The sequence below is a fragment of the Lupinus angustifolius genome, chromosome LG03 (assembly GCF_001865875.1).
Source record: "Lupinus angustifolius cultivar Tanjil chromosome LG03, LupAngTanjil_v1.0, whole genome shotgun sequence".
Classification (NCBI taxonomy): domain Eukaryota; kingdom Viridiplantae; phylum Streptophyta; class Magnoliopsida; order Fabales; family Fabaceae; genus Lupinus; species Lupinus angustifolius.
Window position 1 is genome coordinate 24,751,505 of NC_032011.1, and position 15,253 is coordinate 24,766,757.

The following is a 15,253-nucleotide window of genomic DNA, read 5'->3' on the forward strand; positions in this document are numbered from 1 at the left end:
GTTAGCTAAAATTAAAGAACAAATTCGTTTTTTCATAAAATAGATCGAGTAGTAGTCCAAATAACTTGAAACTCAATAACTCATAATGAACACAAGGAAAAACGCAAGAAAAGTTAAAGTGGCTAAAACTATGACCTAAATTATATCAATGTATAACTAAAACCAAAACCTAATGAAATTTAATACAAGTGTCTATTAATGAATGTGAGAAAATAACTTCACTCCTCATATCAAGACATGCATTATTCTCTTTAATATATACTAGTGCATAGATACAACATTGAACTAAAAAACTAATTATGCACGTTCACGACGAATGCGCCTTGCAAGGTGCATATCTTTAGGCATAATAGTGACCCTCTTAGCATGAATAGCACATAAATTAGTGTCTTCGAACAATCCCACTAAATAAGCTTCAGCAGCTTCTTGAAGAGCAAGCACTGCATGGCTCTGGAATCTCAAATCACTTTTGTAATCTTGAGCTATTTCACGAACAAGTCGTTGGAATGGTAACTTCCGAATTAGCAGCTCCGTACTCTTCTGGTATTTTCGTATCTCACTGTAAAATAACATATACTACAATTATCAAATACAGGTACAAAAGTATAAGAAGGAAGAATTCGATAATAGGGTTAACCTTAAAATTCGGTAACTCAGAGATCGTCTGTCCCAAAAAATATACGAAGTTTGGAACATAAAGGAAAGATAGGAATTACCGTAGGGCAACAGTTCCTGGGCGAAAACGATGAGGCTTCTTAACTCCACATGTTGTAGGAGTAGTTTTTCTTGCAGCCTACAAAAAATGAAGTAATGTAATAAGAAAGTCATAGAAATTTGAGTTTAGAAGAAAATAGAAAGAAAGAAACGTAATGAAGTGTGGTGGTTGATACTTTGAAAGCGAGTGACTTTCTTGGGTCCTTGCCACCAGTGGATTTGCGAGCAGTTTGCTTTGTACGAGCCATGATGATACCACAGAAGAAGAAGAAGAAGAAATTGAACGAAGTGCTGAAACTAGAAGAAAATAAGATTGGAATTTGAGAATGAAGGAATGAAAGTATGAAGATCCATTATTTATAGCATTTATGGTGCTAGGTCGGTTTATATGACCTGAAAGATTATTGTTTGAAACTTAATCATTATATCACTAATTGTTATCTTACTTATGTTACTATTGTCTATATATCCTTATCCGTATATCATGCATATAGGTACCTATCCTTAAATCAAAAATATATCTCCTTATCCTAAACTAGTTTTAGATTATATTTTCATTTTCGCTACTATTTCTGAACTTCAAACCTTAGTCAAAAAATCTTTATTACCGGACATTCTCATTTTCTTTTTAAATATAAAATAAGGTGAGAACATGATTATGATCCTCTCTATTAATGGGAGGAAAGTAATATGATATTTTACTTTTTTTTATATATATTATGATGACATTTCCACTCATACTATACATTAAAATAAATAATTTATCTCTGTATTATTAGGGATGATTCTTTTTCTGATATTTGTTTACTATGTTTATTTAATATTTATAGTTTATACTTTATACTTTATAGTTTCAATAATTGTTGGTAATGAACATAGAGAATCTAAATGTTTCTTATATGTTTAATTGTATATCTTTGTTTTTGATATCTGGTATTGACCAATTTTAAGTTCACTCTATATTATCTATTGTAAAATCTTGTTAGCGCAAGTTTGGGATGGATTATAATTGTGAGTTTTTGTTTATTTTTTGAAAAATATGTTTAAAATATAATTTATATTTGTTTGACAATCTTGATATTATAAACTTAGTTTTTCTTAAAATAAATTAAGAGTGGAAGCTCCAAAATTAATTATAGGTTGGTTTATTTTGGGTTAGCTTTTTTTTCAATTTTTTCGCTTCCTATTTTAACACATTATAATTTTATTTCTCTCTTTCTTTTTACTTTACCACCAAACTTCATAACTCTCTCATAACTCTATATTAAAAAATTTGTATAAAACTTGACATTTGAGTATTATTTATTTTGTGGATTGTGTAATTCAAGTTTATCAACTTCTATTTATTTGTGTCATGTTGTTTTTAATATTGATATTGATATTTTATTTTAATATATTTTTAGCCTTTTTATGCAATATTAAAAATTAAAAAATATAGTAAAAATATATATGATGACAAATATTAAAAAGTTGTATATTTAAAAAATAGTATAAAAAGTAACCAAACTAATCATAACATAAACAAATAACCTCATATGTTTTTCTGTAATCTACTATGTAAAAAACAATAATTTATATCTTACACAAACAAAGTAAATTGGTTTATAGTCAGTTTTCAACTAAGATACTCAAACGTAAACAAATTCTAATCTCACACCTTTATAATCTCACAGTTTATAAATTGAAACTAAAATCTTAATTCATATCTAACGCAAGCTTAATCCATGCATAAATATGGGGACCACTAAAACAATGGAGTGAGACCATCCAAGGAACAACATCTTTTGTTCCATACACTATACCACTCAATATACCTTTATTTTTCATTAACCAAAAAAAGTAAAACATAAATTAAAAATCATTTAACATTATATTTTAATAAGATGTACAAGAAGTATTACAAAGTTTAGATGTGCTCTCTCCCCCACTAAATGTCTTAACCTCAGCGTCAATAGGCTAACCAAACACTTTTTTATACACATATAGAATATTCCTAGAATTTTATTACAACTCATTTTTATTATTTCATTTACCACAACATTCCTCTACTTAAAAAGTAAGGTGTTGATTAAATAGTATAAAACTTTACTGAATTCTCAAGTTTGAGAATTTGATTTCTTAGAACGATATTTATTATTGAAGGAGAGCTACAATTGATTCTTTATCGAAAAAGGTAAAAAATATTTTTGATAGTATAAAAAAAACTTAAAAAATCACTCATTTACATGGATGAATAAATGAAACGTAAAGATTTAAAATGATGTTCAACTTTTTTTGAATGAAATAAAATATAATGGAACTTTAGTCTACAAAAAAAATGAAAAAACAAAACCGCCACACGAGTCAACTAACTATTGTTGCTTTTGTTTCACAGTCACACGGGCTCAGAACTAAGCCAGTTTCTAACATTCACTTAATCACAAGAGGGAATAAAAGAAATTATATTTAATTTGTTTTTTATTTAACAAAGGTGTAATGTAAGTGGGTGAGGACAGACACAAACATAAGTGGACACACCATTTTCTGTTTCTCTTTCAACTCACTTGTTTCTGCTCCTGTTCCCGTTCCTGTTCCTATTCAACATTAGGGTTTTCTTCTCCTAAGCTTTACTTCTCTTATGTTTTTTTATCAATTATTATCACTCTTTATATCTTCTACCTTTGTGCCTCACTCAATTCACCTTCACTTTTTTGCTTTCTTTGCCTTCTACTTACTTTGACTTTATTTCGTATCAGCTTTGACCATCTTCGATTTTGTGTAATTTTTATTTTATTATTCACTAGTTTCAATTTTTAATTTGAACAACAATTACAAGTACTATCTCTTCATCAATTAATTGCTTCTGATTTAGTGATTTACTCGAGTTTTTTGTGCCTATTTTAAATTCAGATTTTATTTTTCAGAATGTCTTGTTGGTTGAAATTTTGGAGATCCCACATGATTCTTTGACCACATTGAAAAGCTAAGGCTTGAACTGTAGTTGAGATCCAAAAACTGTTGTAATTCATGTATACAAATGCATCTCAATCTCACTTCAATTATTGTTGACCTCTGTGATATAAAGAGGGGTGTGGTATAAGGTTTAGGTAAGTGTAGATTTGTCATATATCCAATTATCTATAGGTACCTGGAAGTGCTAATTGAAGAGGACCAAAGTCATATATATGGTTGTACCATTATTGTTTTGGTGATGTTTATTGGTGCATTTTGTGTTCAGAGCATTAGAATGAAATAAGGATCATCCTTCATACTCGCCTTTTATGTCATATGCTTTTACTTTTTTCTCTGTGCTTTTGTTGTTAATTTGTTCTTGCTTTATGTTTGTCTATTGTTCCCATTGAAGTTCTGAATTAACAAAAGTGATTGATATAATGTCGGGATAATTTCGTTAACTTCAAAATGTTTCTATTTCTGTTTACTGTGCTAACTGCTTACCATAGTGCTATCATGCTAGCATGAAAGTTCTGAAACAAGATTTATGATTGATATAAAATCAGGATAAGTTCATGAACTTCTAAATATTTCCATCACTGTTTCTCTGGAAACTTTGCTTACTACACTATTGTAACATCTTATATGTATTGTACATGCATAGCTTCCCGAGCATTTATGCCATTATCTTCGTTTTTAAGATTTCTGGAAAATTTGAACTTTTTTTGCTTATATGAAAGTGATCTAGATTCTAAATGATGATCAGTTCATAGATCCCCCTCCCCCAATTTGCAGGTGTTACCCAACATGCTTAAAGCTTTTATTTCCGAATTTCATTTCAGATACACGTTGGCACTTAATATGTGAATCTCTTATGTAGTTGTCATTGCCTACTACTTGGATTCATTCTAGACTTACTAAGTCTTATTCTTGTATAGGGATAATTATAATCAAGCATCAACTAAGCATACCCTATGCATAAGGATGGTAAGTATTTTATTCCTTGCACCATTCATTATAGTTGGAGTTGTTGATAGAGGAACTATTTCCTCGTTCCTACACCCCAAGAAAAAGGAGGAGGAAAGAGAATAAGAGAAGTACTGATTATGCCAAATTGTTCATATAAACAGTGAAGAGTTTCTATTTTGATATGCAGGAATTATGGCAAAATCTTGTTTGATTAGCCTAGTGTCGTATTGGTTGAGGAAACCTAGAGTCAATATTTAGCTTTTAGTACCATTTGTGTGTTTCTGATGGATGATCCTGGTCATCGTGAAAATGGAAGGCATAAACCAGATCAATATAAATCTGCTCAAGGACAGGTATATAAAAATATTACAATTTAAGTTTATATGATGATGCAGAATGTACTTCCTCCTGAGAAAGAGTTGGCTATGATAGTAATTGTCTAAATGCTACCATTGCAGTGGTTGATGCAACATCAGCCTTCTATGAAGCAGATTATGGCACTTATGGCAGAAAGAGATGCAGCCATTCAGGAAAGAAATCTGGCTCTTTCTGAGAAAAAGGCAGCACTTGCAGAGCGTGACATGGCATTCCTGCAGCGAGATACTGCACTTGCAGAACGAAATAATGCAATCATGGAACGAGATAACGCAATTGCAGCTCTTCAGTATCGAGAGAACTCCTTAACCACTGGTAGTATGTCAGCATGTCCTCCAGGATGCCAAATCTCACGTGGTGTCAAGCATATGCATCATCCTCAGCAACAGGTACACCACTTACATAACATGGGTGATGCTTCTTATGGCACACAGGAAATGACCACAACTGATGCCCTCCCAGAAGCACCCATCCCTTCAGAGGCTGGTAAATCAAGGCGTGCCAAACGACCAAAGGAAGCTAAGTCACCGAATAAGAAGGCTTCAAAAACTGCAAGAAAAGTCAAGATGGAGAGTGAAGACTTGAATGGCATGATGTTTGGCAAGACGCATGAGTGGAAGAGTAGTCAGGAAGTGTTTAACGGAGGTGATGATCTTAACAAGCAGTCAGTGGTGTCAAAGGCTGATTGGAAAGGCCAGGACTTGGGGCTGAATCAAGTAGCATATGATGAGTCTACCATGCCAGCGCCGGTTTGCTCTTGTACTGGTGTTCTGAGGCAGTGCTACAAATGGGGTAATGGGGGTTGGCAGTCTGCTTGTTGCACAACAACCCTGTCAATGTATCCACTTCCAGCAGTGCCCAACAAGAAGCATGCTCGGGTCGGTGGTCGGAAGATGAGTGGAAGTGCTTTCAATAAACTGCTTAGTCGGCTAGCTGCAGAAGGTCATGATCTGTCAAACCCAGTTGACCTCAAGGACAATTGGGCCAAACATGGTACAAATCGATACATCACAATAAAGTAGTTTGTGACAAAACTTGTCTCTTGGGCAGCAATACATTAATAGCAACAGCATCTAGTGATCAATTATGGATTCTCAAAATAACCAAGGAGGAACACTAATGATTTTGCCATGCCCTTGCCCATGTTTTAGAATGCATAATCTTGCAGAATGTTGGCTCTATATTAGTAATGACTGTATAATCATCCTTGTCATTTGTAATGTGCTGAAATGGTTTGATGGTACCAAAAGCATGTAAAATGTTGCATAAAAGAAAAATAGCTGTGGAATAGTCATGGTATGTGTATCTCTTAAGCGCAAATAATTGTAGAGACTCTGTCCTTAATATTCTTGGAACCATAGATATCTCTTAATATTCTTATGTATCATTCATTTTTATTACTTATATTTAAAAGTCAAAATAATTAAATATAAATTGTGGATGATACAACTGAAAATATAAAAATATATTATACTATCATTGAATACATATTTTAGTCTATTATTTTTCTGCAGATGGCTACATCAGGTTTTTATGGATGGTTGCAACATGAGGTGTCTAATATGAAATTATAATTATGAAGGGATGTTGAAAGTGATTTAAGCCTTTCCGTTTTTACATTTCTTTCTGCAAATAAGCACAATACACTTCCTGAACTTGAAACCCGAATTTCTTAAGGTTGGATAATTTTATAAAATACTTATATATTTATGTTATAAAATCACAAGTTCACTAATATATATAAATGATGTGTGAGATGAATATCACTAAACCCAAACCAAATGAGGTTTTCCTAGAGACTCATAGGTTTGAGTTATATTATCATCCCAGGAAGGTGAAAAGGAAAAGTACATGAGAATGTTAGTCTTTATCAACAAATAAACAGTATTTTCTAAATAAATATAATATACTTTTGAGCCCAATTAAAATATAATTATTGATATTAAAAACACATAAATATATATTTTCTTATAATGAATTAGAGATTAAATAACTGTCAACATTTTTAGACAAAAAAAATTAAAAAAAAAGCATATGAGACAGTCAGTGCATTATTCACTACAATTGTATTATTTTTATTTAAAAAGTCAATATTGATTAAAAATAAATGATAGGTGAGGTTTTCAAAGGTTAAAAAACTATCATGTTCTATATCATGGCAACATCCAAATGCATTATTCAAGAGGTTGTGGTGATACACATTGGCTTGTTACTACCTTCCCGTAAGAACATTATGTGAAGACAATAAAATAAGACAGCTTAAAAAAAATGTAGTTGACAAACATTTCACGACGATCTTATATAGCATTTTAATCATGATAAATTTATTTAAATGATTTCACCATAATGATACACTCCACCTATAAAAATTTCAATGTTCAATTTTAAAAACTAGACATTACAACGATCGAATAAACTCAACTACATATTACAAATATTTAACACAAAATACTATATTTGACATTTATAACATATATACTACACATTACAAACGATGGGAAAGCGTGTTGACATACACTTCCATCAAATACTAATAATAATAATAATAATAATAGTGTAAAAATCATTCACAATGGTAGTGTATATATCTTTTTGGCTTTTTTTTAATGGCATTTGCAATATGATTTGAAGTTGGTTTAACCCCTAAACATATTTTCCTACATAAATACAAAACTAGAAAATCAGACATGCAAAACTAAATTAGAAAATAATATTTTTTCCCAAACAAAATTTGATTATTTTCCTTAAAGTAGTTATTAATATTTTCCATCTAAAATTGTTGGTTAGTATTAGGAGTTGGAAGATGAAGGGACGTGAAATGGAATAGGGACGAAGTACATAGAATTCGTGACGCTGAGTCTGACTAGGGTTTACTCTCTCTCTCTCTCTCTCTCTCTCTCTCTCTCTCTCAGCCATGCGTGGGTTGCAAAAATCAAAACGAGTAACATGGGCCTCTGCTTTAAATCTTTGTCAGGTAAATTAAAATCATCATCATCTTTCATTTCCAGAATCGATAGATTCAAATATCAATTTGGTTACTGATTCTAGATTAATATGCCTTCAATTGCCTTTGTTCATCAAAATTAACAAAATATAAACTAACTCATGTGTTGATCCATAGTATCAAGGAATCAACAACAACAAAAAATGTTTAAAAATGAAATTATAAGGAGAATAATGACATCCAAGAGAAATTAATTATCAATCAACTTTGCATCAAAAATCAAGGAACTCTAAAATTACGAGCTATGAATGTTTATGTGTAATAGACAGTAGTGATTTAATGTTCTGGTTCAATTTTAAAGAAGCACATGCATTATCTTCTGGAGTTGCTGTTTAATTGTTTATTGCCATATGATTAGAAACAACTCTTATTAGCTACTATTAAGTCTTTAATTTGATGAGCAAAGTTATAAGGAAGATTTTTATGCAGGGCGAAGAAATTTCTGCAACTTAATGATAGTACTTAGGTAAACCATACTTGTATCATATGATATGAAAGAGAATGTATTATGGAAGAATAGATGCTCTTTTGTCAGTTTGTTAATTCAGTTTTTTATGATGTATTAGTGTATTACCATCTATTTTTCATATAGAACTAAATCCCTTTTAAATGTGTGACTATTTAAAGACCTAGATAAGGATGTTTATTAGTGATTGTTCTAAAAGTCATAAGTTCATGACATTGCTATTATCCTCTGCAATCTAATTATACCTTTTTTCGTTTCCACATGTTTTGGATGGCTTTGGAAAAGAAAAAATTCCCTTAATGGCTTAGATATTCAGTGATTTAATGGTTTCAATTGTATGCTTGACTGTTCTTGCCGATGACAATTCCGGAAATTATTGAAATAAGTTTAGTTTTAGTGTAGACACTTTTTCCTTGCAGATGCTACTGCTTTTGTTACCCTGTAGTGGTTTATTTTTTCAAGTAGTTTTTAATGCACATTCTAACCTTATCTCAAGTTTACATTTGAGAAGGTTTCTTTGAAACTTGTTAAAATGATTTTGTTAGCCTTTTCTGATTGAACATAAGGGTACAAAGGGGACCATCTTTCCATGTAATTGCTATTTCTTCAATGTTGCATCCTCGTGAATGTTAAGTCTACCTGAGCTCTATGACTTATATATGGAATTATGGATTAAGTGTTTCCTGTTACCTTTGGTTTTCAAATAGTTGAGTGCAATTTTCTCATGGAGAAAATAGATAATTTCAAATTCCTGTGTGGCCCTGTCCAACTTCAGTAGCATTTTTCTTTTTGTAAGATTTCTTTGTGTCCTCGTTTTTTTAAATACCTTTTGCATAACACTAATGTCTTGCTTGTTTCATTGAAATGAACTTTGTCTCTCATTTATTATAGTGCTATTAGGGTGGTTGCAAGTGTGTGTCCATGAGTATGTGAAGAGTTAAAAAACACCAGGTGCCCTTTATTTTTCAATGCAATTACTAAGGTTGTTTTGTGTCCAAGCTGAATCGGTAGAGTTCTGGAGCTTAGATGTCTTTGTTGTTGTTCCTTCTAAAATTTTGTTATTTCCCTGTTTGAAAGGATGCTATATGCAAGATCTCAGACACTTCCAACATGTGAGGGCCAAGTCGTAGTCATAATTTTCTGAAGGTGTGCATGCAGAGATGTCTTTGTATGATGTCTATGTTGTCTGACATTGGGATGTTGATGAAGAGACAGAGGGTGGCAAGATCTGATTCGACACATTTTGAATGGATTTGAAAATATGTTATTACTTCTGGTCAAGGATCTTACCTTGGCGCTACCCAAAGTTTCTGTGTAAGCAGGCATTGAAGAAAGCTAGATACACTTGTAGGCTAATCTTTCATTATGTGACCAGGTTTAATGAGAGGCATAGGCATCAGTATCTCGCCTAGGAGTAGGGACAAGATTAAGGGGGGTTTGGATGTAGTTTTTCTTTGATTCTTACACTTGGCTTTGAAAATCTCAGAAGACCTTGAGGAATGGAAGATATTGATGCCTAGCCTTAATGTACCTAACAGTAGCAGATTAAACTTATGAATTTCAAATTGAATTGCTTTAAGTTATTCATTTTGACGATGAACTCCCTTTTAAAAAAACAGACATTTTCTAGGGATTAGAAATTAGATTGGCCACACTGATTTTTGGTTGTCTTGTCAAATGGAATCTTTAATACCTACTTGACAATTTCTCCTCTTGCACATCGAAAATTGAATGAAAAAGGGCTTGATATGATATATGATCACTCTGAATGCTTATGCTTTTTATTGTTTGTTGACTTTGTTCAACATATGCTTATGAAGAAGGGCTTGATATGATCACTCTGAATCTTTAATACCTACCTGACAGTTTCTCCTCTTGCACATCGAAATTTGAATGAGAAAGGGCTTGATATGATATATGATCACTCTGAATGCTTATGCTTTTTATTGTTTGTTGACTTTGTTCGACATATTCTTAATCGTGAATTGAGTCTGAGGATGTGAATTCATTTCATGCACAATATCTCTTTGGTCATTTTTCATTTGAGTCATATTTGATTGTTTTTGTACTCAATAAGCTTCAGCCTTGTGACTGTAATTACATACATACATCCCTCAAGGGAGAACATGATTTTCTATTATGCAAGACTTTGCATATGAATAATCACTATGCAGCTACTTGAGTTTGCATTGAGTCATGACTTAATGAATATAATTATGCATAATCAATAATCAGTCATTCTTAAGATGATGCCGAAATATTGGATATCATTAAGTGTAAGAAGAGAAGGTAGAAGACTAATACTTCTTCGTTAAACAGGTTAAGTTATTCTTATCAGAGGACTCTCCTTCACTAGTTGGGTTAAGTTCTCAGGATCACCTTCAAGCGAAGAGATCATTGCACTCGCATCATGACAGACCAGGTTCTGATGACATGCTACCTCCTGGTTTTGAGGGAACTCATGCTTCAAGTCAGTTTGAGATAGATCTGTCCCAAATACCGGTGATTCAATGGATTAGTCCACCCAAGGTAGTTCTGTTTCTTAGTTCTTTGTTAAAAAATATTCTTAATTATGTTCAGTATTCTCTAGCTTTTACATAATGGGTGGAAGAAAGTAAGAAAAAAAGGTGAAGTGCATGAGTTTGGTTTCAGCATAGTATAATACTTAATCAACTTGTTATTCTTGTAGATTGTGCTGGATCAGACATGGCTAGTGGTGGCTGGGGAAGAAAGCAAAGAGGTAGAGGATCAACATAAGAGGGAAATGAGAGTACTTGAAGCTATTTATCCTCGCCCATCCTCCATTCCTCCAAAGTTTGATTCTTCTCGTCTTATACAATTATTTTTCTTATATTCCATGTTTTTGTCTTCAAAGGTATTTTTATTTATATTTTCTTTCGCATGCAGCCCTGCTATCGCAATGGATGTTGAAGATTCCCATGCCATTGATGATGGTCAAACTGCTTTGATACCAATTACGCCTCTTGAAGATGAAGACGCTGCAGTTGATGCAGTATCTGATTCACAGTCTATCGAGTTACCTCCTGGCATACCAAGAAATCCGATGCAGTTAGCTGGCGGTGTAGATATAGCTGCCGCATCTGCAGCTTTAACTAATATAATAAAGAGCAATCAGCATGGAAATTTTACTGAACATGAGGTGCTTAATAGTATTCTCAACAACACAGAAATGATTGAGACGTTGGTTCGAGATTATGGGGCAACTAACAACCTGCAATATGTACATAACCAAGGGTCATCTTCAGTAGCCTTTTCTCATCCACACGCTCCTAATAATCAAGGAGAAACCACTATACCTTCACTTGGTCTTTCAGCTACTTCTTATCCTCCCTCAACTGGAGCTGAAGTGGAATCTATTGCTAGTCAATGGCTTCCGAGGCCGTCGATGAGTTCAGTTACTGTTTCTCCTCCTATCGAAGCCCCACCCGTAAAGGATGCGAACTACTATAAGAGCTTGATTCAACAACATGGAGGAGATAGACAAGAAACACCTCCATATTCCAGCAATCATCAGATTCATCAACCAGTAACTAACCCGGAGACCACTCACATTTATAGATCAAGGGATTCGAAACCGAAGATAATGAAGCCATGCATCTTCTTTAATAGTTCTAGAGGATGTCGGAATGGAACTAATTGTGCATACCAACATGATGCATCGTTCCAGCCACGGGGTGGTGCTGTGCCAAGGATGCAAAGTTCAAAGAGAATGAAAATGGATAGTGAGATTAGCAGTTAATTGAATACTTAGCTCCTAATCTTTGTTTACAGAGCCTTATGTGTTTCTATTCTTACATATATCATTTATTGAACAGAAGGCTGCACTTAGTTTTCTTTGCTTGATGGAGAATATACAGAAATTGTTTTTCTTGTGTTTTATTTGTGATGATTCATTCAATTTTTTTTTTTCCATTTTGTAGACATAGTTTTTGCATTTTGTGCATTTTAATATGTTTTCATGTTAATATTATTTAAAATACAATGATTAAGTTAAACCTTATTGAATAAAATGAGTTAAAAAACAACTTCTTTTATGTGAATAAAAAAATAGTTTTATATTGGAAAATTAAGTTTTAAAATAGCAAAATAATTAATGAATTTAATTTCCCAATATCTACTTATCCTTTTTAAGGAATTAATAACTTTTGGCAATGTATATAAGCAGAGAGATGCTATTTTTTTAATAGTTTGTGTCTTGTTGCTAGGTAGATAATGACTTGAAGATAAAAGTTACTAAAATTGGATGTGTTAAAATTTTCACATAATTTACTTGGAGCTATAAGGTTTTTGTGTATCAACAAGGTGTTAATCTAGTAGTGCAAGACTTTACTAGATGTCTAAGATCAAGGGTTCGATTCCTTGAAATAATACTTGTTGAGAGAGACAGTCACGAACCCATGATTAATTTCTTACCCAAAAAACCTATTTTTGTGTGTGATTAGTTTCTAAGTAGTAAACTTTATTGGCACCATTGTCCAGTACATATATAGTTAAAAACAGTGAACCAAAGAACACTTTGCAATGCACAGTACATAAGATTATATTAGATTGGTGCAGAGAATAAAATACTTCCATTAAAAATGTGTCTACTATTTTTATTATTTTTTAGAAAATATATTAAAAGGATAATTGTCATAATTTTAATAATTAGAAAAGATAACTTATTTTCTCTTCAGTATTATGATAGAATACAAAAATCTTTCCCTTAATTTCTAAATTTATCACATTAAAAAATTATTTAAAATCAAAACTATTAAATATTAATTTATGTCATGTATGATCCTCTTAATTTAGATACTTTTATTCTCATTGATAAATCATTACAATTACCCTCCTATGAATGGACAAAATTCGATAGTGTAATTAGAGTTGAAACAACTATAAGTTGTTGAATTGTTATCGTAAGCATAACTATAAGCATAGGGGCACGAGCTCTTGAACAATTTCGAGTATTTTGTGGGATTGCAACTCTTCGCCGTCGAGTGATCACCGGTGCAGCAAAACTCCGCCGTCTTAAACACCGCACACGCGCTCTTACACGCCACAACGGAACCGTTAACTCTTTCGGGCAGTACATGTTCAAGTCCTCAATACAACCGGCGTACTCGCAATCACCACTTCCACCGTGTGTGCCGTCACTCCTATGGCAACATTATAACCGTCCGCGACGCTCACGGAGTAGAAGTCCTTGTTATTGCTCGCGGTTCCGATTGTGAAATTTGCCACCGTCACCGGCGGAACACCACCGCTGGTACACTTGAGTCCGCCAGCGCAATCTCCGATGGCGCATTTTCCGTTTCCAAAGTTGTCGAAATTGCATCCGGTTCTGGCCCACAAGCTACCTGACCAGCCTGCCGGAGCGGTTAGATCAATTGTCGATCCAAGCGGTATGGAAAGCTCGCCGCCGTTGAGAAGGGTGGCGCCATTTCCGGAAACAGTTCCGAGCCAGATTGTTGGGTTGCAACTGTTTAGGAAGGTGAAAACCGTTGCTTTCGCTACATACCTGCAAAAAAAAAAGAATGTTAATTTCAAAAGGAACATAAAATAAAAATGGAAGAAAATGTTGTAAATTGTGCGGTAAATTAAAACAATGAAAACTCTGTTATGTGTGGTATCTTAGTTTTTGATTACCAAGCAAGAGAAAGAGGATAAGTGAAGAGATTGTGGTGGGTGCCATCACTGAATAGATTTGAATTTTAGTCATAGAAAGTGATAAAATGTAACTTCATTTATAGGCAACGTGCAGATTTTTTGGTACAATCCAATGTAAAGATTAAAAACGTTAACCATTCATATGCAGAAGTGAGAACCATTCATATGCAAAAGTGCAGAACCATTCATATTGCCAATGGAGATAGCTCGTGTAATTTTAGGTGTTCTAATGGTATCTCAATTCAATTAAAGATTGTCATATAATTAAAAAAAATAATCATAAAAACATAAAATATTTTTTGTATATTACTTGTTAGAATGTAATTGGTTTGGGATATGGAAACGAGAACTTTTTAGCACATAGAAATAGGAACTTTTTAGGACAAATGGGTAGGAGAGATAATTAGGTGCCTTACTCTTTTGCGTAACTTAACAACACTATGCTATCGTGTGTTGCAGGACTAAATATATATGTATTTCAGAAAATATGATCTTTTTATTTGATGAGAAAAATATGAATAGCAGATGTGGCTTTCAAAATATGTATATTTCTTCCGAGCACAGAATATGCATTGTTATTGCATTGTTCATATGACTAATACATATCAATGATAAATGATATAATGTGTATAAACTTTTACTATGTGTAAACCTTTATATCAATAATGTATAAATATTACACTCTTTGTATGTATTTTAATTTCTATGCACATGTAAGTCTCGTAAGAAGGAAGAGAAGTGATAAGCTTTAGATAAATTTAATGTCTCATACAGTAAACACATTTGCTGCATAGTTGTTTGATAGAATTTTTTGTTTGTGTTGTCTTTATGTATGCTCTTATAACATTAAGGTATCTGCTTGGTTTTACAATTTTTGTGTCAATCATTGAATATAGTTTCATGTTAAGTAGGACTTTTATTAACTATTTTCAGTAACATGTATTTTTCTTTTAAAATTTTATTTTTATTTTTGTGTTTTCTGTGACACATTTTCTGTAATTTGTTTTTTATAGAAGAATAGTCATATGATGGATGCTGCATACCTTGCTTTATTCTAGGATTGAATTATCAATTACATAAGTACTTATGAGTTATGACTCACATGATAATTGATTTCTATG

General features: G+C 32.6%; 3 protein-coding genes and 1 pseudogene across 8 annotated transcripts; 2 read left to right on the forward strand and 2 right to left on the reverse strand.

Moving 5' to 3' along the window:
- On the reverse strand, nt 283-8,967 carry LOC109343965 (histone H3.3a-like). The gene is made up of 5 exons (XM_019582506.1): nt 8,961-8,967; nt 4,256-4,259; nt 891-963; nt 717-793; nt 283-559 (listed from the first exon to the last, which is right to left on the reverse strand). Exons 3-5 carry the CDS (start codon nt 960-962, stop codon nt 298-300), a joined length of 411 nt encoding a protein of 136 aa, XP_019438051.1. The 5' UTR covers nt 963; nt 4,256-4,259; nt 8,961-8,967; the 3' UTR covers nt 283-297.
- Nucleotides 3,191-6,333, forward strand: LOC109343964 (protein BASIC PENTACYSTEINE6-like). Of its 6 annotated transcripts, none has more exons than XM_019582503.1 (4): nt 3,191-3,302; nt 4,584-4,632; nt 4,802-4,967; nt 5,073-6,333. In XM_019582503.1, the coding sequence occupies exons 3-4, from the start codon at nt 4,899-4,901 to the stop codon at nt 6,009-6,011; spliced, it is 1,008 nt and encodes a 335-aa protein (XP_019438048.1). In that variant the 5' UTR covers nt 3,191-3,302; nt 4,584-4,632; nt 4,802-4,898; the 3' UTR covers nt 6,012-6,333. The 6 variants fall into 6 exon arrangements, with proteins under 6 accessions (XP_019438048.1, XP_019438046.1, XP_019438050.1 ...); XM_019582501.1 differs by having other exon boundaries at nt 3,207-3,302; nt 3,618-4,632; XM_019582502.1 differs by lacking the exon at nt 3,191-3,302 and adding an exon at nt 3,326-3,471 and having other exon boundaries at nt 3,618-4,632.
- Nucleotides 7,792-12,373, forward strand: LOC109343963 (zinc finger CCCH domain-containing protein 6-like). The gene is made up of 4 exons (XM_019582499.1): nt 7,792-7,963; nt 10,779-10,988; nt 11,149-11,273; nt 11,367-12,373. The coding sequence occupies exons 1-4, from the start codon at nt 7,904-7,906 to the stop codon at nt 12,217-12,219; spliced, it is 1,248 nt and encodes a 415-aa protein (XP_019438044.1). The 5' UTR covers nt 7,792-7,903; the 3' UTR covers nt 12,220-12,373.
- Nucleotides 13,296-14,293, reverse strand: LOC109342455 (annotated as a pseudogene).

What these genes read in the sequence shown, in the direction of transcription:
- LOC109343965 (XM_019582506.1), bottom strand. Translation starts at nt 962, where the DNA reads ATGGCTCGTACAAAGCAAACTGCTCGCAAATCCACTGGTGGCAAGGAC. An exon ending in GAAAGTCACTCGCTTTCAAA is followed by an intron (nt 794 to 890) that starts GTATCAACCACC and finishes CATTTTTTGTAG; the next exon opens with GCTGCAAGAAAAACTACTCC. An exon ending in CCAGGAACTGTTGCCCTACG is followed by an intron (nt 560 to 716) that starts GTAATTCCTATC and finishes GTTATTTTACAG; the next exon opens with TGAGATACGAAAATACCAGA.
- LOC109343964 (XM_019582503.1), top strand. Translation starts at nt 4,899, where the DNA reads ATGGATGATCCTGGTCATCGTGAAAATGGAAGGCATAAACCAGATCAA. An exon ending in ATAAATCTGCTCAAGGACAG is followed by an intron (nt 4,968 to 5,072) that starts GTATATAAAAAT and finishes CTACCATTGCAG; the next exon opens with TGGTTGATGCAACATCAGCC.
- LOC109343963 (XM_019582499.1), top strand. Translation starts at nt 7,904, where the DNA reads ATGCGTGGGTTGCAAAAATCAAAACGAGTAACATGGGCCTCTGCTTTA. An exon ending in CTGCTTTAAATCTTTGTCAG is followed by an intron (nt 7,964 to 10,778) that starts GTAAATTAAAAT and finishes TTCGTTAAACAG; the next exon opens with GTTAAGTTATTCTTATCAGA. An exon ending in AATGGATTAGTCCACCCAAG is followed by an intron (nt 10,989 to 11,148) that starts GTAGTTCTGTTT and finishes TTATTCTTGTAG; the next exon opens with ATTGTGCTGGATCAGACATG.